Below are 27,618 nucleotides of genomic sequence, written 5' to 3'. Positions count from 1 at the left end.
GGTCAGACAGTACGTCCAGGACCACCCCCTCCTCCGTGACGCGGACCCGCGCCGGCCGCTGGTCCGCCTCCAGGACCGCTTCTTCCACGGCGCAGCCCTGGTCTGGAGCTGGTATGTCCAGGACCGCCTTCTCCGTCACGGCGCCCTGCTGGTCCGCCTCCACCTCTGCAGCCGACTCAGACTCCGCCTCCACAGCCAACTCCACCTCTGACTCCACCTCTGACTCCACCTCTGCAGCCGACTCAGACTCCGCCTCCACAGCCAACTCCACCTCTGACTCCACCTCTGACTCCACCTCCGTCTCCGTCCCAGGAGCCGTCGCCTGGCGACCTGCAGCCACTGCCTCACGGCCGGTCGGCTGCAGCGCCGCCAGCACTGCCGCGGTGAACCTCAGGCGTGGAGCAGGGGTGGGCAGCTCCGCGGGTCCCACCTCCTCGGGAGCCGTCGCTTGGCGGCCCGCAGCTTCTGCCTCCCGGCCTCTCAGCTGCGGCGCCTCCAGCCCCTCCTGCGCTGCTCCAGCGACCCTCCGGCGTGGTGCAGGGGTGGGTCGCCCCGCGGCCACGAGCGCCTCCATCGCGGCGAGCTGCCGCTCGCCCTGGTCGCAGAACACGGCTGTCAGGTCCGCCATGGCCTGGGCGAGCGCCTCCAGGGCCCACTCCGTGCCCCCCTTCCCCATCCTATCGGGCCCCACGTTGGGCGCCAGTGTAGCAAGGCTAGTGCTACGGGGGACAGGATGGAGAGACACGGAGTTTAGTGCAGACCCTTTTTATTATAGCAGAAGATCCAGATCACCACCACACGTGCACAAGCACCTCAGCATACCAGGCTTCAGCTTCAGTCTGACCCAGCTGCAGTCTCCCAGTCCTCCTTAACAAGGCTGGCAGGGTGGAGAGACTGACGGGCCACAGCTGTGTCCCGTCAGCCTGAGTGGCTGGAGCTCCTCCACTCTGCCACAGTAACCAAAATTCAAACCACGCCCACAACTAAACACCGGGTCCTAACTGCATGCGAGTGTCCGACTATCGCGTCGCACTGCGTGACATGGGACGCTCTCTGTCCATCTCCCTCCAGCAGCTGCCACTTTATTGAGGTTTTTGTAGTAAAATGAGGAGGTATCATAGAGATAACGTCTCATTTCAACTAACTGGATCAGCCGTTCCTCATCCATGACTGTTTCCTACAGCGCTTTCAACCGGCTTTCAACGCGACAGGAAGAAAATAGAAGCAGGGCGTCCGACAAATGTTCAGCTCAAAACGGCGCAGTGCTGCGTCGCTCGCAGCCAGTTAGGACAGTCCAATAGAAAATAAAGCAATGGAATTGATTTTGTCGCCGACGCTCGCTCGCATCGCATGTAGTTAGGACACGGTGTAACTGCGCCAGCCGGAGCTTCCGACATTTTTTCGTAGCGGTGTATCACGTCAATCAGGCAGCCAATCAGCACAGTGCCTCATTATCATACTCCCCGCCTACTCAGAATCCCGCATAGATAAGGAGGTTAGAGACTGGGATGATAAAGACATGGTTTAGAGGCTGAATTTCTAATTTATTTAGCAAAAACAATCAAAAGCTTGTTTTTAAGACATTCAAGGCCTGTTTAAAATAGGTATTAGATGCCATAATAGGTCCCCTTTAAATTACAGGCTATGCACTCTGCATATGCAAAGTGATCTTGATGTATGTATATTATAACTCTTAATGTATTTTTAATGAATGTATACTAATACCTATTTTTTTTTAAACTGATACTCGTGTTTTTGACATGAATTCACCTGAACGGACGGTTGGATGCTGGCCCTTCCGCAGCGCCGTGAATGCAGCATGTGTTTGCAGGGAGTGGCCGCAGCACCTGTCCGACCTGTTCGGGGACACATGACTCCGGAGGAATCTCTCCCTCTGCCCCGGTCCTTTGTTCAGCGGGTCATTTCAGAGAGAGAGACCAGAAAAAGCGAGCGCCAGAGAAGTGGGGGAGAAGGAGAGAAGTGAGAGATGTCGGAGCCAGCCGCCAACCCCGCCGCCACCTCGTTCCCCGCGCCGACTCTGTCCTTACCTTTGGGGCTGCAGGTGTTGCGGACTTACTCTGGAGCGCTGATCTGTGCAGAGATAGTAGGTACCATTTCATTAACGGGAGGCATTAACATTACACTCGAACTTATCGTATGCCACTTATCTTGGTGCATGCAGGGTTGTTATTTATCATTGATAAAGTTAATGATTAACTTCATTTGGATTTTTGTAGTTCTTGACCAACACGTTTTTCCTCTTTGATGAAGGCTGCGGGTTGTTTAGTGTCTGGGTTGTCACCACAGCAACACTAGCCGTCAGTGTGAGAGCCTTTACTAGTCCATGGGCCAGCCCAGATATCAGTACCACTCAAGGTGACCAAACTAACTTGCTTCTAATTTTTGAAAATATCTAATGTCTGTAGATCAGGGGTAGGCAACCCTGGTCCTAGAGAGCCGCAGTCCTGCATGTTTTAGATGTCTCCTTGCGTCACCACACCTGATTCTAATTAACCGTCATCATCAGCTTGTCATCCAAGTCTGTTAATGACACAGACCTTTGTATCAGGGTGTGATGAAGCAGAGAAACATCTAAAACATACAGGACTGCGGCTCTCTAGGACTTGCCTACCCCTGCTGTAGATGATATTTTGGTATGATAACCTTCCTGAGTGGCAGCTGTATCATAGTTATCAGTCATGAAGTTACCCACCCCCTTCAGAAAATTACATTTTAGATGCTGGTGCATATCCTGGTTTAGACTCATGTACAGGATATCTGTCAATGTTTCACAATATTGTCTTTGGTATCATTTTAAAGGGGACCTTTTAAGCATTCATTCAAGCTAACATGTGAATCTTTCTGACCAACATAGAGGTCACTGCAGCTCTTTAAACTATAAACAACACACATTTTTACACAATTTTTGCCTAAATGATATACTATCTTTTTAGCCCTGTGTCATCTAGGACAACAGAGACACAAAATACAAAAACTGGAATACTCACAGGACCATAAGGATTCAAGAAATGTATAATATACCCCATATACTATATCATTGTTACAGGTCATTGTGAGCCTTAAACTAGAAGAGCATCATTAGGCTCCTATGAAACTATAACAGCCACTAATGTCACAAACTGGTCTTTATCATGCAAATACACGACATAAAGGACACCGTAATGAGATAAGGAACCAGCTTAGTTTTATAAACAACATTATACACATAACAATATTGTAAACATCGTTATTAATGGGAATATGTCAAGATCTGATTATAGTTAGGCTATCAAGTTCTGTGTGTACTTAAGATAGTGTTAAGAAGGTTAACCAATAAATATAAAAATAAATATATAATCTACAGACATAGATATTTTCAAAAATCATAAGCAAGTTTTGTCACCTTGAGTGGTACTGACAAGTGAAATTTTGGGCTCTGGCCCATGGACTATAAGGCTTTAGCTGTGCTTGCCAGCCAAAATTCAGGCAAATGTGTCTTGCAGGTGTCGTCATCTCTGACCTATTCTTTCTTCTATTAATGAAACATTATCAGTGAGTTATAACGCGGACTAATACATCCTTTCACAATTAATATGAGTGCAATAATAACATATCACAGATAAGTTCTGGTTAGTGCCACGAGCCTGCAAGGTGATCCCTGCACTGCATCTATATATGACCTCTAATCTTCTGATGATTTTACTATTCATCTAGAAGTCTATTTGTAGATCAAGGCCTTTATTAACTGGCTCTCAGGTGGAAACAGCTATTCAAATGCGGGTTCTTGGCTGTTATCAAAAATGTAAGCCTACCTAATGTTGAATCCATTTCCAATTTGTTGGGGAGGCCTTTGCCTCTCATAAACAACCCTCTCGAAAGTTTTTTAATTTAGCATCGCCAGTAGTTTTATACAGTATCTGTATTTAACCATTTCTATAGCTCTTGTGTATCTGGTCTTATGCCATCTATTAATAGAATGATCTTAAATATATGCATTTAGTAACAAATAGGTCAAGAAATACATTTAAGATAAGATCCTCCTTTGTGTTTCCCTTCAGCGACTTTGGTCCAAACTGGAGAGAGCACAGTCACTGCATCAACAACACACTGGCAGAACAGTCATAAACAAATATTTATCAATGCCGTAAACCAGAATATTTCACACATGTCCCTGATACGTTTGGGAGGGAACAAACAAAACCGATCCCTGGTATCAGCACAGGAATCTGAACGTGTCCCACATGTATCGGAAGGTGAAGCAATAAGTGTGTTTGCAAATGTGTCCATTGTGTTTAGACATAATGACTCACTAAATGGATCAAAGTGAAATATTTATGGGTGTTTTCGTTAGTTTTGAAGATTGGGTATTTGAATTTTAACATACCATAAATGAACTGCAGTTATCGCCAACATTGGAATGGTTGTTCAGATCCCCAGTGGATTTTTCCAGTGAATCATAGTCAAATATTGCACATCAGTGGCTGTAAGACAGTACTTAACACTGGAAACAGTTTAACAAGAAGAGTAAGTAAGTTGCATAATGTGGCTCCTTGAGTCATTTTATTCTCTCTTTTTTTTATTCAGATGGATTACATTTTCACCCTCAGGCTTTTCTCTTTAAATTGTCAGTACATCAGATGGAGATTAGATACAGTAACCATGTTTATTTGTATCCACAGATATTTGGCAGTCTAGTATGGATCCTGGTGGCTTCCTCCGATCTGCCTGTACCTCTGTTGCAGGGCTGGGTAATGTTTGTGTCTGTCACCACCTTCGTCCTCTCTTCTACCTACCTCGCTCTCCTCATCACTGGCTTGGCTGACCGCATAAACACAGACTGGAACTTCTTGGTAAGCTTTAGATAAATAGCTAGGTTTAAGGCTTTGGCCTCTTTCTTTCTTCCAGCCATCTATCAACTGAAACAGCTTGCTATCCAAAATTCTGGATGTTTGTCCATCAGTCTCTCTGTCAAGGCTTCACCAGGTGCAGATGACCTGACCCACTTTTTTTTTTTTTCCAATCCAATGATATATCTGATATATACATCTGGGTAGCTGATAGGGATTCAGACATCAGTGGCCTGTACTACGAAGCGGGATTTGGGGTTAGCGAGGTAACTTCAGGTTTAACCCTGGGTTTTCAGGACTACGACGGTGGTTCACTTCTTACCGGGGTACATCGCCATGGTAACTTATGCTGAACAGCTAACCTGCTCCGGAGCAGGTTATGTTCCAGATACAGATCGCCGGGTATAAAATCACCGCCCACTGACCAATCAGCTCTCTTGGAAAATGGCATGCCCTTTCGAAGAGAATCCAGTGGAGCTCGGTGCGCGGATCGTGAGAGGAAAAAAAAAAAGGGGGGGCTGACTTTCAACAAAAATTGAATTAGTCAAGAAACTAAGCAATTCATACCCAAGTATCAACACTTTATCATTTCTTTTCTCCTGACAGAGAGGTATGCGAGTACGTTTGTCTTTGCTGTAGATACCCTCACTCCGTCTTTCTAAGAAAACTACTTTTGCAAATAAACCTTTATGTACAAACTGTAAATATACTGTAGAAACAAGGTATGGGTCATTTGAGAGAGGATGAAATGTCAGACCTCGTTTAATTTGAACACGACATGAACTTTTAATTTTAAGTCTAAATATTAAGTTAAATCACAGTGTAATTTATCCTTTGCTCTTTGCTACTGAAATAAGCGGCTCTGACAGCGGACTTCTCCATGCTTGCGATTGGTCATGCGCTGAAAACACTGCCCCTTTTATGTGCACGCGCTCATATCCAGATTGGAGAAACCTGGGTTGATATACCGAGTTGATAACCACCGTCGTGTGACCGCTTAGCGTGATTGCAATTGTCCGGGTTAGTGGATAAGGAAAAGATATCCTGGGTATGTTGAACTTGCTTCGTAGTACAGGCCCCAGAGGGGGTTGTTATTGTTGTCACGGTTTGTTTCGGTTCCGGTTTTATTTTGAAACCTGTGTCTTTATTGTTTCCGTTCTGTCATGATTTGGTATATGAGGACCCAAACACAGGAGAGACCATGGAGCAGAGTTCCAAAAAAAAGGTTATTTAATATCAAAAAGCAACCCAAAAGCGCTGCTGAGCAGGATTGACCAAAAACACGAGAGCAGAGTGAAAAACCTAACAGGAAACATGGAGGGATGAAACGGTACAGACCAGCCGGGAGCAAGGGAAATCCAAGACCAGATATACACAGAAGGGTTGAGAGACACAGGTGCGGACAATTGGGGCAGATGGAAACCAGGGAAGTCAAGACAGAACTGAAACACAAAGACGGGTTTCAAAATAAAACCAGAACTGAAACAAACCGTGCCAGTTTTTTACATTGATTATTTGAAATAAAAGTGCAAAAGCCGTAGAAAAAGTTATGAAACATCAACATTGTCCAACCCTTCAAATAATCTAAAAGCAGCAATGTTTTATTTGAACACAATAAATCAAGTAGAGCTTCTGTATTTGTGGTGGGTTTTTTTTTTTCAATATTGGCCACCAGGGCGTAGAGTCCTAGCCATTAATTATAAAGAAGAAAAAAACAACAGAAGAAAATGTTGGTCTTGACTCAAGATGAATTGTTGAGCTACACTGGTATATTACTCATGTATAGTCCTTATTGAGCTCCTGCTTTGATTACAAAGCAGGCGTCAATCCGTTTAAGCTACAAATTGGCTCTTAATATACATACTATATTCATTTCAAAAGGAGAAACTGATGACATTTTCATGACATTGGCAATCTCATGATGTTTGATCTGAAACAGCAGGTAAATTCAATCAGGTAATTAAAAGAAAAAACCCTGATACTTAACTTTAACATAACTGTATTTGATCACAGCAGCTGTTGAGACAGAGATCATATTTGTTGGTAAAACTGTAAGTTAATTAGGCTTACTATGCTGTGTCTATATATAATACCATGATTGCTATTATTTGGCCAGTCTGTTGGTACCACAGAACCTAATTGTAAAAAAATAACATAACATAAACTAACAACTGGCGTTGGATTTTTCAATGGATGATTTGGATAAGTGGCAGATTTAAAAAAGGCCATGTTTCCCACAGAGGTGCCATGTTTTTGTCCAACATCCTTACACACACTCCCTTTTTGTAGGTAAGGTGACACATGACATTAGTCACACCTAAACACACGTAGGTTACTGTTAACTAATAGCTAGTTAAAAAGTCTAAAAGCGTAGAGGACACACATAAGATGAACAGTGTTTAACATTTTTTGTTTGTTTTGTGATGAAAGATTTAAAGAAAGAAACTGGGCTGTGTTCTTAAGTAATGTCATTGTAGTAGAGCGGCGTCTGTCTGGACCTTCAGACAGAGCGAGCCTCTCTTCAGGCTCCAGGCCCTGCTCCCTGGACTCACCAGGCATGTGGGGTTGTTTGTTTTCAGCCGAACAATGAGTGACATGGATGATGAGCTCACACGAAAATACAACAAAGCCTTGCCTGTAGTCCCTGCAGTTTCAGAGGAGGCAACACAAACTCACGTTAAACCTCCTCACAGTGCAACGCACACCCCTCTAACTCCTTCCCTTTTTCTTTCTTTAATCTCTCTCTTTGCTTTTGTTTCACTTCTTTCTGTTAATTTTTGCATCTTCCCTTTTCCACTCACTTGTGTTGTGAATTCTACCTTTGTATAATAATTGTCCTGGTTGTTACATTTCTGGTGCTTTTTCTTGACAAGGTTCAGTCGTCAACAGAATTGAGGGAATGTTTTGGTAATTTCAAAATAAAATTAGGCGAAGCAAAAGTGGTACACAGTATAGACTTATATATAGATGTACACAATAATTATGCACACGGGGTCACATGAGGCCGCGTTCAGACTGCAGGCAAATATCCGATTTTTAGCCCATCCAGATTGAAACTGGATGACTCTTTTGAAGTCTGAACAGTCCCAAACCGCATGAGATCCGATTTTTGCAAACCAGATCGAAACCACCTCCGGGAGGTAGTTTCATATCCGATCCATATCGCATTTGGGCAGATGCGTCTCAGTCTGAACAGCTCCAAACACTCAGATCGGATATGACTGTCCCAGACGCTCCAAACCACCCGCCCATTTCCAGTTGTGGAGCTACTCATCCTTTCACAGAGAGCATGTACAATCTCTGATGTCACGTCAAAAACTATTATTTGTAGTTTAAGTGTTGCAAATTCACATTACAAAATGTTTTAATAGCAGAAAAAAAGACCGCATTTCCACGTACGGTCGCCGCGTACCCTACGCCGTAGGTCTGTGTTGGTGTAACGTGGAACCATAAATCAGCCTTCATATCTTCCTATCAGTCGCGCTGAGAGCCTGAACCTGCAGCCCGTCAGCTCATCAGGAGGTGAGGCTGCCAGTTGTTCATTGCTGGTTCGTTTTGTTAACTTTGAGCTTTGTTGGTTGGTTTGTTAGTTTGCTGGTGGTTTTGTTCTGAACACCTTTCTCTGTTTCTCATTTTGCTGGGACGACGTTGTCCCTCCGCCGAGACACAACTTTTGCCGTATGCGTTCATTGTTATGTCTAAAAATGATGCGCAGTGCCGACCCAATCAGGAACGGTACAGATATATATATATATATTTTTTTATATATATAAAAAAATAAAATTATAAAAAAATAAAGGATCCCCATTACCTTTGATCGGGTGGGCCGGACGCACGTTTGGGTGGACACAGCCCCCACCCCTGCCCCAAAACCAGCCTCGAGTTCCAGTAACAGAGGTCCGACGGGAGGATTAGAGTGAGATGGGGCAGTGTCAAACGATTTAAAATATTGCACAGTGTATGCCCAGCTTTACAGGTATGGAACAGCATGTGAGCTGGCTCCATATTGTTATTGTTTTTGATGTCGCAATTACATGACTTCACACAATACACGCGCTGGGTGACGCCTCCGCTCCGACGTCGTTGCTACGGCAACCCATCAGATCAGTCAATGATGTGGCCCAGTCTGAACAGAGCCAGATCCGATATGGACACTTGCTAAAAACAGTGTGGACAGTCAGCCCTGAAAATCGGATATGAGAAGGAATCAGATATGAATCAGATTTGCCTGCAGTCTGAACGCGGCCTCAGTGTTCTCAAACCCGGGGAAAAAATGAAGACTTTTGTCAGAAAGGGCCTCTGACAAAACCTGCATCAAATAAATATGCAGAACATGGTGCAGACATACGTTGCATGCATGCATGATTATAATTTCAAAACTAAACAACTGCTGATAGGTGAGGTTACTCTATAAAAACAAGCTTCTTGATTTTTTTTTTTCTTGTTTCCAATTGTATTTCTGTTACAGTAAAATGTGGAAACAGAATGCAACACAACACATCTAGATTCTACAGAATTGTCTTTTTATTCTTGCCATAGTTCTTGGTATTGTGTTGTAATGCTGATTTGCACTCCAGAAGAAAGCTCCAACGTTGTTGTATGGACTGTATTTATACAGAACTCTTCTAGACTTGTTAAACACTCAAAGCACTTTACACTGCAAGCCACAATCACACAGCAGTCTTTTAATCTACTGAGAGCTACAAAGATGTATTTTTAATATAAAAGGAGAAATTGATGTAACATCTCAGCTGAAACCATTTTGGAAGGACTTGCCGTTCTTTGTTGTTATTGTTTTGAAGCAAAAAGTCAAATTTTAATTTATTTCTAATACATTTCTCCCTTTTTTTCAGGATGTGGTTTACCATTTCTTAGCTTTGCTGTTCTACTTCGCTGCTTTTGTCCTCGAGGCAGCAACTACAGCAGCGAATGGAGGAGCCCATGTTAATATACATTCCAACAGCACTGAATCTATCCTGTGTATAACCTACCCTCGGGGCAATATATTCGCTGTCATGAATTACAGGCAGTACAGTATTAATGTGGTGGCCACGGTGAGTCCTCAGAATATGTTTGCATGCAACACATGCATTGTCTTTGTATTGCAATTAAACAGTTTAGAGTCCCATAGACCAAATATAGTAAGGCTACTTCAGCTCAAGTAGAAGAGTTACTCAAAATACTTTATAATGTACGGTAATATTACAATGCCATTTTTTACATTTGTTTATTGTTCTGTTTTATGCTGAATACAATACTATCATAGTAAAATATTTGAGCACAGCTAACTGTTCATTTTTAGCAGGTTAAGTCAGACAATAGTTGGTCTTTTTTTTTTTTAAATTGTATATAAGTTATTGCTAGTTAACTTGTTTCCTTTCTTTCCCAGATATTTGCATGTGTGGTGACGCTTTTCTATGGCTGCAGTCTGGCGATGGGATTCAAGAGGTGGAGGAAGTAACAAGAAAAACCACAGAAACTTATTTTGTAACTATTTCATAAATTAAACGTATCTTCAACCATCATCCACTTCATTCATTGAGGTGGATGATGCCCTGCACTCAGTTGCTAGTTGCCCCTGCAGTCAGTTGCATTATTATCCTGGTTGGATCCCCCAGCCAATCACTACATCAACAAGGCATTGGAATAGTGTAGATGACAAGATTTCAGCCCACATAAATTTTCCCTCTGACGCACTGAAAGGATCAGTTTCAAGTTAGTTTAATTTTTCCTATCTTTTTATCGCTTAACACACAAACTTATTTGGTAAATTAAATAAGAATGGAGAGTGGATCTTGTACTGTATATTATACAGCATTTCTTGACTGTAAGGGCCTTGATTTAAATTTTTGATTGGGGGTAAAAAGTGCCTTAGAAATTATTTTCACTTGTGAAATCAAACAATTATTGCCCCACTTCATAATTCATGTCACTGCAAAAGAAAAAAAAAAGCACTGTTATCAGTAGCATTGAAAATGTGTCCACACATAGCACAGAACAGACAACTTGATGGCAAAATTCATTTCAAAGACAAAAAAGTAAGCTGAGAAATGTTCTCTGTCAAGGAGCTGTGTACTCCTTACAGGTTTAACATGACTGGAGGCCAATCTGATATTTGGATTTCTTCCTGTAAAGACTGTTTATCGGGTATTCATTTGTTATTAATAGCACTGTAACTGTTAAACACTTTAAGTCAATATTTGCCATGCATTACCAAGTATTGTTGTTAAACCCTGCTGGATGCTGTTTGTCTTTAGTGATGTACCGATAACTACAATATATACAAGTTCTGGGGTAAATAAATCTGTCACAGATGAGTTATTGTAAACTAATCATATAATCTTGCCATCATTCTTTTTTTAAAGGTACTTTATTTCATTTTTTTAATCTACGGATGGATTAGTTAGTTATGTCTACTGCTAATAGTCTGTTTTTAGTGTTTATAAAGGTGTTTATATTTAACTGTGTTGATGCATTATTTAAATGCTTTAATCTTCAAGAGTCTTAGGACATGATTTATTCAGCTCACTTATTGGTTTGCAGTAGATATATTATTTATAATGGTTTGAAATTAAAAATGTTGATTATTTTTGACACTTACTATTTTTGACATTTTAACTATATTTTAGAAAAAGAGAAATAAAAGTTTTTAAAAAATCCTCTTTGTGCATCATTAGCAGCATCAGCGGCAGGGGTCTGGGGGACGATGGGATCTGCTTGAGGCTCTGGATAGCGTGGGGCTCTCTTGGTTGACGTCTTTGAAACATTGACAAATCCTGCAGAGGCTGCCCTTCTCACCTATTCTATTAATAACTTATGAACAGAATATCTAGGCATTCGTTTGGTGGCAAAAGGATTCCATCTCTGCTTGTTATGGGCCTGCTGAGTTCATCAAGCCAGGAGCTTCAGCTTTCCTTGGAACAGTTCACAGCTGTGAAGCAACTGGGTTAGGGATCAGCACCTTCACATCTAAGACTATGGCTGTCAGAAAAGGGTGCAATGTCCTCTCTGAGTTGTCCCCTCTCAAGTGGAGGCGTTTAAGAATCTCAGGGTTTTGTTCATGAGTGAGAAAAGACTAACGGGAGACTGACAACCAGACTGGTGCTAAATCTGGGGTAGTGCAGAGTCTCTGTTGATTTGTTGTGGTGAAGAGGGACCTAAGCTGAAAGGCAAGACTTTATCGTTCAATCTATGTTCCTACCCTCACTTATGTTAATGAACTGTGACTTGATCATAAGAATAATATATTGCGGATAAATGTTGTTGAAATGAGTTTCCTCTGCAGGTTGGCTGGGCTCTACCTTAGAGAGGGTGAGAGGCTTGGTGGAGACTGGGAGCAATCACAGCTCCTCAACATTGAGAGGAGCCGGTGCTTCTTTGCAATGAATCTTATATATAGAAATGATTTTCTTTTAGTGTGTTGCTGCAGTAGAAAGTCCTTCCAAGAATGTCTAGATTACCTTTCCCCACAAACATGTTGGTTTTCTTTATCATAGTGATTTATTCAAATGTGCTTTATTTAACCATGTAAATAAAGCAGAAGTATATTTAACGCCACACAATATAGAGTGAAATAAAAGGCCTGAAATGTTCTTACCTGGATTCCCTTTTAAACCAGCAGGTCCATCCAAACCTTTATGGTCTTTATCACCTACTGTATGGTGGCATAAACTCACAAATAGTCCATTTAATTAAAAAAAAAAGGGTACACACACACACACACACACACACACACACACACACACATATATACAATTCTCCCCTTTTAAATGGTGCCACATTTATACGGAACTTGCGTTTGTGGGATGAGCACCAGAGTTGAGTATGTGGGTTGTGCTCATGAAAAATTTGCCAAATCTTCTCTGCCACTGCCAAACAACTGATTTTGCCATTGACTCTTGTCTGGTATTTGGCTGATTGGATGATAGAAGTTTGAAGAAACAACACATACTGGCAATTTCACAATTGATCTATTTAACAAACAGGAGCCTCAGTAGCAGGGGCGATTTTAGCATCAGAGCTTTGGGGGGGCTCAGCCTCCCCAAAGTTCATGGACCACAGAACCCCTAGGGGGGTCTGGGGTCATGCCCCCCCGGAAGAAAAATTTGTAGATTTTAAGTAAAAATGGATCAATCTGGTGCACTTTGAGGTCAAAATGAAGAGACTAGATCTATGAAGACCTATACACATCAATTGTTTCCTTATATATATTCTGCATACAGGTTATGGTAGAATTTTGCTTGCATAAATAATACCAAAATCACTTCAGGGGAGACTCAAGTAAAGTAACATTTTGCTTTGTAGGCAAAACAAAAGTAAAATTAAATCAAATCAAATGGAACTTCCTAATTTATTGGCTGGAATAATAATATACTGTAAGCTAAAGCAGGAGTTTGCAGTCAACTAGTTGAAATTAATATGTGGCAGTATTTGTGGGGGTCAAAATCTATTTAGGGTGTACCTACTACCACAAATAGATCAGTGTATTGGAAACACTGACTATTCAATTGTGTGACTAGAAAGACACCAATAAATCTGAGAAAATGTACTTTAAGACTTAATTGTCTTGGAAACGAACATTTGAAAATCACATTGTATTATTTAGTTAGGCTACTTAAGGCCATTTCATCACACATTCATGCAAATTGTCTCTTTTTGGATTCACTCAAACTCTTGTGTGTGAATCAGCTTATATAGCAATCAATCATACACATTTTCTACAAATCTGACTGGTCAGAAGTTGGTAGGCTTCAAAATAGAAAGAAAGAAAGAAAGAAAGAAAGAAAGAAAGAAAGAAAGAAAGAAAGAAAGAAAGAAAGAAAGAAAGAAAGAAAGAAAGAAAGAAAGAAAGAAAGAAAGAAAGAAAGAAAGAAAGAAAGAAAGAAAGAAAGAAAGAAAGAAAGAAAGAAAGAAAGAAAGAAAGAAAGAAAAGCGTGCCAAGTTATAGCATATCGTCATCATCACATCAGACAGGCTGTGTAAAGCAGCCACTTGCGATTCTGAAGGGCTTAATTTCATTCAGAAAACAAGACACCCGTTTGAAAATATGTTCTTCACTTATGCCCATATTGTTTCTTAAAAGACATTGCATCCATTTAGACCCGCTTTACTGCGAGCTAGCATGATGGCTGGCTGGCTGGCTGGCTGGGTGTGTCATGGTAGCCTTGCCTATAGTCACCTGTCTGGCAGGCACATAGTTGGAGGAGGGAGCGCCTGGCAGTAGCGGTTCTAGAAACTTTTCGGGTGGGCTGGTGGGCTGAACCCCCCTAAATGTTTGTCAGCACACCCTAAGAACATAGAGGGGGGAACTCACACACAGCGCATTGAGTGTAATCCACCAGTGACCACCAGAGGGGGAAAAAAAAAAAAAAAAAAAGAATTGTCTCTATTTTTTGAGGGGGGCTGAGACTTCTTTTGGGGGGGCTCAAGCCCCCCCAAAAAGGGCCTAGTGGCGCCCCTGCTCAGTAGTGTGTGGAAGAACGATGCACAGCTACAACAGCCTGGCACCTCCTCCTCATGCACCTCACCAGCCTGGTCAGACTGCAGTGGGATGGCATCGTTCTTCAACAGCATCAGTGGCAAGTCAGCCCAACTGGTTGTGCTGGTCACTCTGGCATGAACAGCAACCCAAGCTGATCCCACAAGTGTTCCATAGGGTTGAGGTCAGGACTGCTGGCAGGCCATGTCATCCTCTCCGCTCCCAAACTCTGGAGGTCATCTCTGATAAATCTCTGTGGGGACAAACGTCATCTTGGAGGATAGAGTTTGGTCCCAGACTGTGGAGATATGGTATCGCCACTGGTTGCAGAATCTTGATATCTCTCTGCATTGAGATGGCCTCCAATGATGACGAGCCTTGTTTTTCCAGGGAGGGATTTGCTGCCCCACACCATCCAACCGCCTCCACCAAAAGATGTTACTCTGTCAGTGCAGTATTCAGCATAGTGTTTTCCACACTTTGACCCTATGATCCAACTGCCGTATGCGGAATCTGGAATCATCACTGAACATAATGTTCCTCTACATGTTCAGGTACAACCCACGTACTTAGCTCTGCAGCTCATCCCACAAATGCACGCCCGTGCCTTACAAATGTGGCACAATTTAAAAAGGAAACAAACAGGCTTTCCAACTGTATAAGATTTATTACCAAGAAGCATTGTTACAACAAAGAAATAATCTACCAAACACAAATCCCCTTGCTTTTTGTGCTAAATTTATATTTATGCACATTTACACAGTATATTTACACTGTCTGTCTGTATACATGCTCTCAGTCTAATCTTGTGGCGTCCAAACCTGTTCCTAATTAAGCAGGGGTAACATCTGGATTTGGAGTTAGAGCTGAATTGTGAACTGAGACTTGATTGTTCAGATTAGGGGTTGAGCCAGGCTGTACAAAATGAATGGAAGTCCATGCAAAATAAATAGCTTGCAAACATGCGTTGTTTTCAGGTCTTCCTTAAACGACTGAACCATAGACTGTCAACAATGGCGCCGAAAAAGTAAAAAAATATATATATATTTTTATGTTATCATCTGTAGTTCAGACACTAGGTGTCGCCCTGTATCAATAGTTTCTGTGCTACAAGTACTGAACATTGTTGCTTGATTTGTGTAGATTAATCCAGTCTCTTTTTGAAAAGTAGAAAGAAAGCAATTTTGCAATATTACATGTCACCCTCACCATTTTTGAATCATGGGCATGAAAAAACATTGATTGTAGACTTGGGACAGTTTTTTGTAACTATACTAACTAATATAATATATAAATATTTAACATTTGTATAGCGTTTAAAGTTGTTTTAGTATAAATTAACTCGGTTTATTTTTAGCATTGCTTTGCTGGTGAACAGATACAGGGGTCTTGTCTCTCTTTAAGGCAGTTCCTCGCTGCAGACCTCACCTGTACGACCCAAAAACCGGAAGTTTCTAAAGGCTCTTTCATAATAAAACATAAACACCGGGCTTTACTTTTAAAAATTTGCTTCAAAATATGAGTGGAGTATAAATTTTATTTTTACATAGTTTGCTAAAAAATTATTTAATTTCTATATGTGATTTAACTTTGGGAATTAAAAAAAACAACACCTTTAAGAACGGTTTCTTTGATGGTTATCCGTAACCGGAAACCTGATGGTCTTTATTCTTTATTCCTGAGTCTTGTGAGCTTGACGCTGTTTGCAGTTCCATCGTTTTCTCTGTGTGGAGAAGAAGGTGGAGGAGGACCGCGGCTGTCCTTGTTTACCTGCCTTACGGAGTTATTACGGGACATTATTACTACACCCACATCTTGGAGTACTACTTATTTTCCTTTCGGACTGATAAAATATTGTAAACCCGGTCCCAGTCATGGATCTGAGCGGGGCGGCGAGGAGGGAAGAGGGGGATTTAAATGTCTCTTCTCGTCCCAGCAGCTTCACTTGATTTGGAGCGCTTTACGGTGGAGCAGGACTGAGCCTGGTTTACGTGTCTGACTGGGATTAGAATTTAAAAAAAAGTTATTGGTTAGTTTCAGAGCAGTTAGGCGGTGTTGTTTTTTGTAGTTTTTTTGGGGGGGTCCCCGTATCTTTTGTTTCTCTGAGAGTTTGCGGAGGTGGCGGACTGAAGCGACTCTTGAATCGGGGCTGACCGCTGGAGTCGGTCCTGAAAATGGAGGCTGTTATCGACAGGGAGTGCAGCGCGCTGGGAGGACTGTTCCAGACGCTCATCGGAGACATGAAGGTAAGCCTGGGAAACTAGGACCTCAAGTTGGCCAAAACACACCACATGCACGGAGGAGTTGGAGCATCACACACATTGCAGTAGGAAAAACACAGTTAATGAGCTCCAACCTTATTATTGTATTGATAAATGTCGATTGATACCGTATAGCTGACTAATTCTCTCTCTCTCTTTCATTTACATATATATATATATATATATATATATATATATATATATATATATATATATATATATATATATATATATATATATATATATATATATATATATATAATGTGTGTGTTTATTATATTATAACTAATAGCTACTATCGATTTATATCAAATTGGGTTGACATTATTGGTACGTAGCTATATTCTTAATCAATCAATCAATCAAATTTTATTTGTATAGCACCTTTCATCCAGGTACATGAAATACAAAGTGCTTAACATTTTGACTGAAAAATAAGCATAATAAAAATAAAAACTGGGAGACCAATGCACACTGACATACAATATAGTTAATTAAAATGAAATAATGATAAAAGTTCAAGAATTAAGGCTAAAGAATAATCAGTCCACAACAATAAAATATAATAATAATAAAAACATGACAAGAAATAGATAAATAAATAAAACAAATACCTCTAAAAAATGTTAAACAGAATAAAACTATAATATTTGATGCTACATAAAAGCCAGACCAAAGAGATGAGTTTTTAGTCTACGTTTGAAAATGTCCACATTTCCAGCTCCTCAGATCCAGCAGGCTGTTCTGTTTTGGAGCATAGTGGCTAAAAGCAGCATCACCAAATGTTTTATATCTAAATACACCTTGTTTTTTTTTTTCATTTCTGTAACCCTTGAAAAGTATCGTTCCAGTTTAAAGTTGATGCAGCAGGGGCTATTCAAAATCCAACTAGGGCAATCTTGCAAAACGAGGGCATCTTATTTTCATGTTATTTCTGACAGAGCTCGGGGTAATGAGACAATTAGTAGATAGCACAGCTGTTGAAGTCGCCTGAAGGAATGTCGGGAACGTAGCTGTCAGGGCAGAAAATTATCCACAAAGCATGAAGACTTTGACATGTGCAGGTCAAATGGTCAGCCAGTGGGTCTACTGGAGTCAAAAAGTTTGTTATGAATACTACTGAGGTATTCAGCACCTCTCAATGTGCCATTCCCCACTTCGGTGTATAGTTCCCCTGTCTATTGCTGTTACTCATAGGTGGCATTAGTGGAAATATGCCTTTATCCAAAATATTTATATGCCTGTTGATGCATTTTATGGGTCAGACATTGTTTAAGGACTTGATAGGAACAATGAGCTTTTAGTGATTTCTTGGAGCTGTTTTCTTAAGCAAAAGGACAGTGCAGCATATAGCTTACATTAAAAATAAACATGTCAATGCTGCTCAAATCTTTATGTAGTTTGAAAAAGAAAATCCGCATAGGGTCAAATTTATATATGCATTAAAAATATCAATACACTGAGATACGTGATTCATTAGCTGATGTAAGGACATTGCTTAACTTGCCAAAGCCTTATAAGTTCCCACTTGTGATCATGATTGACTGCAGCTGCTATGTCTCTGTGTCAACAAGGAAAAGGTTTGTTTGGCAGCAATCCTCGGTCCGACTAGCACACAGTGCAATGGGAAAGTCCAAGGAGCTCATTGCAGATCTATAAAAGAGGGGTTGTAGAGTTGCTCAAGCCAGGAATGTCTCTTGGAAACATTTTCAAACAAATGCAGATTCCAAGATCATCAGTTCAAACATATGTTTATGAGAACAAGTTACTGGAGGTGTAGTCATTTAGCAAAGACTGTAAAAAAAAAGACCCGAACTTGCACCCTCGCTGTTGAGGAAAATATTTCTGGAGGGTCAGGAAATTAAACCTAGAAGACCACTAGTGCCAAATGACTGGAGGTATGTTTGGAGTTAAAAGTTCGGCATTCAAACCCTTGGACATTGTGCCAGCTGTTAAGTATGATGATAGATTGTGGTTTGAACTGTAGGCCTAATTTGTCAGCTAAATGAGGTAGACATTGTCGAAGAAACGCATGTAAAGCTCATCAGTCATTACACTCTTCAGAGAAAGAAAGGGAGATGTACGTGAAAAGAGTCAAGGACGAGCGAGTAGGTAGAGACTGGTTGGAACAATAGTGATGTAATCCAGAGTGGGCTTAATTTAAAGAAAGCGGAGAGAAAGAGGCATTGTAGGTTGATTGAGTTGAGTTGGTTGTTTGGTGTTATGTATGACAGAAAAACATGACATTCCTTAGACTCCTGACAGTAGTTCCACATCAGTGACAAAAATGTGCACCATTTTTCTCGTTCTTAAAAGCCAGCAAGCTCCCTCCTTTACATGCATTATGTCACTTGCTCTCTGCGATGGCTTTGAGAGAGAGCTTTTTAACTATTTTCAGGCTAGGACCTGAATTAGGAAAATGTTAGTGTCCCACTGTGACCCAGGCTCATTATAGCATAGTATTAGTGCTCTCATTGTGTTGGAATCTTTCCAAAGGAGGCGCATGACCCATTTTGCAACCTAACATGCAGAACATGACGGTAATGTCCATTTTTCAATTGAATATGGTGTAATAGAAAATATGAAGCAAAATCCAGTGATGTTGAGGAAAACTGTTTGGATACTCTTGTTAAGATGCATGCAAACCTCAAACAAATTGCCATCTGATAGTTTGAATGCAGAAAAAACCTTAAAAATGTAATGGAAACAAGGTGGAAAAGTATGCTTGGTAATGTGAGATAAAGGCTGTATTAATGCAACATTCAAACAGGGTTTCATTCAGTTCAGCATTGCAGGTACGGTGAGGCATCATACATCGAGCTGTTATGTAACTGTGGGACTGGTGAAATCTGAGATTGTTTATCTTTTTCTCCCACAGAGCAGCTACCCTATTTGGGAGGACTTTACCAACAAGGCAGGGAAGCTGCAGTCGCAGCTCAGGTGAGAACATGTATACATACGACACTTTTATTGTTGACAAGCATTAACTCTACTATAGAACCCAAAGCTAAAGGGTGGGGAGATTCTCATTCTCATTTTTTTTACTTTGCTTTTACTTTCTATTTCTAAACAAACTGTATTTATGCTGTGGTTTGAGAGTAGGTGAGAGTATGTAAATGCCAAATACATCTGAAAATGTCACAAAATCAGATGGTGATGGGTTTAATGTATTAATGAATATTTAGATAAAGTGAACACGTTAGACATTCACTAAAGCTTCCATTTCACTGGGATGACAAAACATATCAGCTGCTGAAACAGATGTGTGTGGGCTAATAAGAAACTATTTTTTTCCTCAAATGTATTAAATGTGTCTTTGAAGTGTTGTATGTTCTTCTGCAGTGAGATTTTAATGGTTCATGACTGGAAAATTGATGCCACCATTTGTGTTATCATATGATCACTCATTATTAACATTTGTTGATGGATATGCATACCAATTTAGATTTGTTTATTTTCAAGAACTTAGGTCAACATTTTAACTACATTTTAACTAAAATTTAAAGGCTATAGGCAGCACTAATGAATATTGGTAAAAACCTACCAGGTTTGTTTTGTACTACCGGTACTTTGATTATACATAACATCTCTGGTACCCTCATGTTGGGACTCTTTAAAGTAAAAATTAAAATGTTATCACGATTTCGAATCTAAACTGGGCTTTTACTTTTGATATCATTGCCTTCCTCATAAGAATGATCAAATTTTAAGAGGCTGCACAGCTTTGTGTTAGGAACAACATTTACACAAAAGCCCAGTCTTTACTTTACTGAGATTATTCAGTGTGCTCACTAGTTTTTGCTTTTAGCCTGATTTTGTTTCTTTTTTAAATAATGTAAATTTACACAGTTTGTTCCAAAATAATCCCAAGTCTTATGCTAACAATAAATGTGAATCCAAGTCCCCTCTCTAGTTGGTTTTAAGTGGCCACGTGTCAAAAGACAAATAACCTATGACAGCTGAAAGAAAAGCCTATTGTCCAACAACCACTGGAAATACAGACATCCCATGGTCTGAGTTATCCTTTGATTAACAGTGAAAGGCATTTCCATAGTCATTAAGTATCCACACATGCTCGTGTGGACCATTACTGACAGTCGTACAAAGGTTTGATGATATAACAATACTTATCAGGGGGCACTCTGTGTCCAATTCTTTCAGTTTTCAGTATTAAGACTGATCATTGGTGATATGTTATTCCAGTATTTCCAGCATTCAGGGGTTAAATATGTGACCCCGGCATGCTAAATTTCTGGGGAGTATTTGTCACCATGTTGCAAATGAGAGTGTTTGGGAGTTGAATGTTTAGTCTGGATCCCAGGAAAGCGTTAAATGGACAAATCCAGGACTGTGTCCAAAATTACCCCCTGGTCACTTTGTAGTGCTTTACTCCACGCTCATCATGACAGAATTATTTTTTTTCTTTTAATCCTTGCCTATAAGGTCGTGGGTAGCTTGATGGCGGTGATACCTATTATGAAAATAAGCTTCCCGCAGGCTACCATAGTGGCGCTGTTATCACAAATGTGCTATAGCCTTAAAAGGTTCCATTCATGCTTCAGAGGTGTTGCTTATAAGTAATCAAATGTCTTAAGCACTCCTTCCACAGGTCTTGCAGATAATACCCTGCTAACTACTTAATAATACGTCAGGAAAATCATTGAATGCTCTCTTGTGTAAAACAGCATTTAGGAAAAGCAAGTGTTCATGCTGGCAATAAGAATCGGAGGTTCATACTCTTTCCTGCTAACCTATGGAAATATTGTGTCTATGGCCAATATTTGTGATATATATATAACACAAAAAAGCTCATCATCCATTTGTAAAATTATGTAAGAAAAAGACAAAGAAAAACCCTTCTGTAGTATTTGTTGTTGGGGATATGCATCTTTAAAGAAAATAATCCACAATGAAGTGCATGTGTGATGGACCCAAAAGTGGGCTGGTGGTCCTGCATGAAAACTAGCTTTATCATACTGTATGATCTTTGTTATTCACCTTTATTTATTTCTGGTCCCAATAGAATCCTTTAACTGATGCTCTCAGAATTATTTGAATGTCATTCATGTAAAGAAGGCAACATTTTGGTATTTTTAGAGTTCTTTACACAGTAAACAAGTCCTCTACACCGCACCAAGCTGAAATTGTGGGACATTGCTGCTTATAAAGATGCCCTTTTTGCCAGAGTACTAATTAATATATGGTATCTTTAAAAAAAAAAAGAAAAAAATTGTCTTAAAGCCTGTCTTTAGCCACTACAAATACCAAAATGACTGTAGCACAACTCCTCATGTCCCAACCTACAGACCTCTGTAATCTGGACTACACAGAAAAGGACACACACACACACACACACACACACACACACACACACACACACACACACACACTTAGATGATGTAAAACACAAGCAGTCCCACCTAACCTTTTTGGTCTGTATATGTTACCAGCCAGTAGTGGTAGTGGCACATGTCTGTATAATAACATCTAAATGCAGTATACTCTGTAATTTAGCCCCCCTGCTCCCCTCTTACAAAGCAACCAGGACGTCAACTAATTACAGTGTTGGGCAGGTCTGTCATTTTTTTTTAATCGTTTAAAAATTGTGGGTCTTTTTTCTTTCCCCCCCTTTGTGGTTTTAAGGATCAATCGCACACATGCTTGCATATCGAACGGAGCTTTGAAGAACGAAAGCATCGAGGAATACAAACTAACTGATTTGTAATCAGTCCTCTTTACATTTGTCAGTAATTTGTCTATGGTTGATGCAGCTGTATCAAAGCTGGGCTTGCCAGCCTCCTCTGTTTCTGGTTGAAAGTTAATTTGTGTGGAAATGCACCACCTCAAAGCTTCAAGATCCATCTGATGTATTTGAGCTCATACTGGAGGGTTTGTAGTGCATTAAAACACATTGACAGGAGATTGATTTGTGCATTACAGAACAAAGGGCACTTAAACACCATTAAAATCTCTTAAAGCATACTCAGGGCTAACGCAAATTCACTTAACACAAGCTCTTTCTATGATTCGCATTTACTCCTCTTGCATTCCAGTTTCTGCTGAACCATAAATAGATGAGGGCAGCAGGACTGAATGTATCATTGTCGTAAAGAGCATTCTACCGCTCTATGGCATTCCCTATGGTGAGTTTGGATTGGCTTAGCCAAGGCCTTGTGGAATTGATGTTAAAGTCATTTGTCTTGCTTTCGGAGCAGGGGTGTGTGCAAATATTAAGACCGGTGGTAGTGTAGCACTCATGTCACCGTTGGAGAACTACACAGACTTGAACCCCTTTATAGGACATCTAAAAAAGTGTTTGGGAGATTTGGCCAAATAGCAGAGAGGAAATTATATATTTTTTTGCCTTGGACAGTTAAATGAGTTGGAATGTAAAGCTTTAAGATGAGTGTGTGGTGAATGGATGACCTCGTTTGGCATCCGTCTTTTAAAAGCACAGAACAACTAGTAAGTAATCAGTGATACTAAAAGCAGGCTTCAAGCCATTATTCATGTCAACCTGGTTTATATTACAGATTTACCTTGAATGAAATGCCTGTAAAATATGACCTATATACCAAGGAGTCTATGTAATAAATTAGCTGAGGCAGATATCAGTTGGAAGTTGTTATGGTGCCCACACACAGCTTTAAATAGAAAGGAATCTGTGTGTGCCTGTGCGTATGTTTCTTTTTCCATTTGCAAGACACACCCATAGGTCTCATGGTCAGCTCTGTGACAACACAGCACTTGTTAACTTATACTGCATTAGTTTTTTTGAGTAATAAAGAGGATTATTGTCCCAACCCATGTGAAAAAAAAGTCTTATAAATAACCTTTTTGATTGAGTCGTATTACCTGATTCTATCAGACTGTCCTGATAACCTGAAACACTTTCAATCTTAAAAGGGTCCGATAAGATTCAGATGCAGAAGCATTAGGTATGTGCTTTCAACACAACACAAGCTTTGTCCATTTGATACATTTAAAAGTAAAATGTAAAGTGTCTGTTTAATACACATTTAATCCTTTTCAAAATCACCCCAGTCATTTTTGATTTTCAATCCAAAACGCCCATTTCTGCTCCCTTACACATGTACATAGGCACGTCCGTTTCAAGCGTTGTCTTACGTCTTACGTTCATCCACTTGTGAGCAGTACTGAGTTCAGATGCAAATTGGACTGAGATCACCACAAATGGCTAAACAAAATGGCTCAGTGCACCATAAATATCTGCACTGACTGATTATTTCCCAAACCGATACGTTTTTTTCTTGTTTGTTTGTTGTTTAATAATTTGGTGTAATAAAATTAAATTCAGAAACACAAAAGGACAGGGGCCTCATCTATAAAGCTTGCTTGCGCAGAAAAAGCGCCTGAAAGTTGCGGAAGCCGCCTTCTACGCAAATCCTCGGATCTAAAAAGAAAAAACTAACCGAAAAATCTGCTTATCTTTACGGCAACTAGGACCCTCCCGTAAGAATTTACTTAAGACACGGGGAACTGGCGACGCAGGGATTGAGGTGGTGAAATGAAGCCAGATTCATGTCATACTCTTAATAATGTCATCTCATATCACAAAATATATCAGACTTAAAATAATAAAATAATAAAATAAAATAATATAGCGCTGATCGTGTTCCTCTGTGTGTGAAGCTGTCAGTCAGGACTCTGGTGCTGCTGCAGCCGCGGTGACACGCCGGGAACCTCCTTCACCGCTTTAGGACAGAACAAATGAGGGGCTGCGTTTAGGGAGCCCCACGGAGCCCCTCATTTCTTCCCTAAAGGGACTCAGATTTGTTTTCATATATATGAGTTTTACGGGCGCGTGAAACCTTTACGTGCAGGTGTATGGTGACAAAATGATGGCCCCGCGTTAAAACGACGCAGAGCCTACGGCGTAGGGTACGCGGCGACGCGCACCTACGCCGTAGGCTCTGCGTTGGTGACGCAGAACCATAAACCCGCCCTGAGCCGCTCTGAGGGGAGACGGGAGAGGAGGAGGAGGGGGGGGGGGGGGGGGGGGGGGGGGCTGAAGCGGGGCTGCGGGGCCGTTCTCGTATCGCTTTCGTACAGTGTCTTGATAATTTGCAATTTAAGGCTGAGCCTACCGTTAGTTTTTAAACTGTAAAAAGTAAGGGGAAAATAAACATGATTTTGAAAAGACGGGGACGTGTGTCCCCCTGTTGCACCGGAGAACTCACGGCGTTCCGCGCAGCAACGGCGTGCTGCCACTCACTCACTTTATTTTATACTATTTATTTTTCTACTTTTACTGTGACAACAAAATAATGTGGTTTTCCTGTCCTCCTCCTCATCAACAACATCTAGATCTCAGATCTCAGTGAAATTCAGTGACACGGTGGCTCGACACGTTCATTCATTCATTCTGAAGCCAAACAGGTTGCAGGAAGCCACTGCGCATGCTCAGCAGGCTCATTCATATGCAAAATGATTCCATTTTCGGTAGAAAGTGGGCGTGTAGAGGGCGGGGATACCAGCCGATTCACGTGCGCAGCCTTCCAGCTGGACTGTGATTTATAAAGAGAACCTTACGTGGAAGTCTGCGTGCACGCGGTTTTATAGATCCGGATTTTTTTTTGCGCCCGGCATTTTCGGCTTTTGAGCGTACGTGCACTTTTAGTATGACTCCTACGCAGTCCATTTTAAATGAGGCCCCAGGACAGAACCTTTTGTCCTTTGAGTTGACTTTCCCAGAAAGTTTGGCTGTATTAGTCCATATGGGATCATTTTTTATAAGGAAGTGTTTTTGTGAATTCCTCTTGTGTCTGATATTATACTTCTAGTTTAAGAAGTAATGAAAATGTGGATGAGGTTTTCTATAAATGTTTTTATTAAAAGTGCAGAGCAAACATGAACTATATTAGGCAAATAAATACAAATATATGAAACAAAACTTAATACACAGCATTTGTTTTTAACTCTACTGCAAATTAGCAAATTAGGAAAGTATTACTGTACAAAAGAGAAGGTATGGGAGCATCACTCCCTCATCCCTGAATGGACACACTTCCATTTATCTTTCGCCATCTTTGGACTCGCTCCCAAATTGCCAGCAATCTCCTCCTAACTATTATTCAATAGCTGCTTGTCCCTGTGTCCAGGCCACATGATTTCGTAGATGCTCTAGTTGTGGACACACTCACACAGCCTCTCCCACCATGTCTACGGTTGTCTTCCGTTTTCTACTTCTTCTTCCTGTTCCTTTTCTTCTTCTCTGGTTTGTTTTTTTTACTAGTCACGTTACCTATCCTGCTCGACACTGCCCCCTGCAGTTTCCGATTGTATTACTCCGCTTGCTGTGCTAAGCAACGGATCCGCAAGGGCCCTAAAAAACAGAACAAATGACATGCGTAAACTACACAGGAGACGGACGAAAGGGTCTGTTTTCTGCATCGAGCACAACTGTAACACTTGAGTTTTATGTGTAAATCACCCTTGATGCTCTCTTATCCTTTACTCGGCTTTGGGTCTGACCAGCTGAGAGAGGTATCTGAACTGTTGATGGGAATTCCTTTGAGAAGTGACAACAAATTAGCATGCTCAGGTTAAGAACAAACAATCTTTTGTGGGTAGACATGCTTTGGGGAAAAAAAGTATAACTGAAAAATAGTCTTGTCTGCCTGTTGGAGAGATCAGATATCACGTAAGTGCACAGGCTCACTCCAAGCTTCTTTTATCGTCATACCTGTGATCTTAATCATGAGAGCTCTGTTGTTTCTGAAGCAGGCCAGTGTTTGCAACTTAACCAATCATCTGGCCTGCCAGTAAGCTGCCTGTTTCCAACTAGTATATTAACTGCCCCATCAGGACAGCAGATAGGCAGTCAGTCGGGAAACCGGCTGTTCTTGGTTTTACTTTGTTTTACTTAGTACAATACATCTGTAAAAAATTGTAAAAAGATGATGGGAAAGTGGGTGAGAGTTGGGTCTTTGCTTTAGCCCCCTTTTCATTGGACATCATAACAACGCATGCTGATCGTTTTCTTGTTCTGTTAGTAAGGACAACTCTAAAATGCAATTACACTGACATTCCTCATACAATGGGGCATAATCCTATTGTAGAGGTGTGATAAGTTTTTTGATCATTTGGTCTTTGACTTCCAACCCCTGTACATAAACACTACAAGTGATCAGCAATTACAATTTGTGTGAGAGTAAATTTCAACACAATTCTTGGTATTTTGAGATCCAGCATTTGTCATCATTGTTGTCCTGGAATTTACATCTTTTTTTTTTCTCTTTTTTTTCTCTTACAATAAACAAAAACTAGTTTGATTAAAATCTGTAGATGTGATTTTCTATTTTTTTTTCCTCTTATCTTACTCGGACTCTTCATAACAAACCTCTGTCGTCCTCTTTTGTCCTAGGGCAACGGTGATTGCTGTCGCAGCCTTCCTGGATGCTTTTCAGAAGGTGGCTGACCTGGCGACCAACTCAAAAGGTAGGAATAGTCACCCCGAGTAATGGTGCTGTAAGAGTTAAAATAGTTTACCCAGGATTTGAGGGTCATGTCACTGTTTGTCTTTGGCATCTGTCCTGTAGAAGTTCAGTATTTCACCCCACTGTGCTAAGAAGTTATGTGGGTTGTAGGCTATATAGTTGGAGCAGTAAATCCATCAGCATGCTGTTTGAAGCTCTTTTGTTGGCTTTGTCTTCGACCTCTAACCCCCTTTCTCTGCTTTCATTTGCCCACCCCCACCCCACCTCTGCTACATCTGGGCTCTAGTCTGCTTTAATTCTGTATGTGTGAGAGTGGGATAGGGAGAGAGTGAGAGATCTCATCTCTCCCTTGCTTGGACACCTCCAGCCATGCACTATCCTATTAATAGGAACTGAAACAGACACGCACATTCATCACCTCACTCACAGCAGCGAGAAGGAGCAGGGGCGGAATTCAGCCAAGTGGAGGTGGAGGAGTAAAGGGAGTCATCGTTTTTTCCCTCACTCTCACATTATATGTGTTTTCTATGAAAGGCTCTGGTTTGGTTAGCTGAAGTATGTTGCATCAGTTT

At 40.9% G+C, this 27,618-nt stretch overlaps 2 protein-coding genes across 7 annotated transcripts in view; both read left to right on the top strand.

Moving 5' to 3' along the window:
- The first annotated feature begins 1,834 nt into the window (after positions 1-1,834).
- On the top strand, positions 1,835-11,445 carry mal2 (mal, T cell differentiation protein 2). The gene is made up of 4 exons (XM_061718280.1): positions 1,835-2,104; positions 4,680-4,850; positions 9,701-9,901; positions 10,237-11,445. The coding sequence occupies exons 1-4, from the start codon at positions 1,988-1,990 to the stop codon at positions 10,306-10,308; spliced, it is 561 nt and encodes a 186-aa protein (XP_061574264.1). The 5' UTR covers positions 1,835-1,987; the 3' UTR covers positions 10,309-11,445.
- Positions 11,446-16,051: 4,606 nt separating this feature from the next.
- LOC133427009 (protein MTSS 1-like) overlaps positions 16,052-27,618 on the top strand; it is a 49,338-nt gene continuing 37,771 nt past the window's right edge. For all 6 annotated transcript variants that reach the window (XM_061716434.1, XM_061716429.1, XM_061716432.1 and 3 more), the window contains exons 1-3: positions 16,052-16,571; positions 19,465-19,526; positions 26,974-27,047. In XM_061716434.1, the coding sequence (XP_061572418.1) occupies positions 16,500-16,571; positions 19,465-19,526; positions 26,974-27,047 (208 nt within the window). In that variant the 5' untranslated portion in view covers positions 16,052-16,499. The remainder of the gene's footprint in view (positions 16,572-19,464; positions 19,527-26,973; positions 27,048-27,618) is intronic.

The sequence above is a fragment of the Cololabis saira genome, chromosome 3, assembly GCF_033807715.1.
Source record: "Cololabis saira isolate AMF1-May2022 chromosome 3, fColSai1.1, whole genome shotgun sequence".
In the NCBI taxonomy this organism is placed as follows: Eukaryota; Metazoa; Chordata; class Actinopteri; order Beloniformes; family Belonidae; genus Cololabis; species Cololabis saira.
Note: the sequence above shows the minus strand (reverse complement) of the source record. Positions and strands in the feature narration are given on the sequence as shown.

Coding starts and splice junctions, on each gene's coding strand:
- mal2 (XM_061718280.1), top strand. CDS start 1,988: ATGTCGGAGCCAGCCGCCAACCCCGCCGCCACCTCGTTCCCCGCGCCG. Junction 2,105..4,679: donor CGCTGATCTGTGCAGAGATA/GTAGGTACCATT, acceptor TTGTATCCACAG/ATATTTGGCAGTCTAGTATG. Junction 4,851..9,700: donor ACACAGACTGGAACTTCTTG/GTAAGCTTTAGA, acceptor CCTTTTTTTCAG/GATGTGGTTTACCATTTCTT.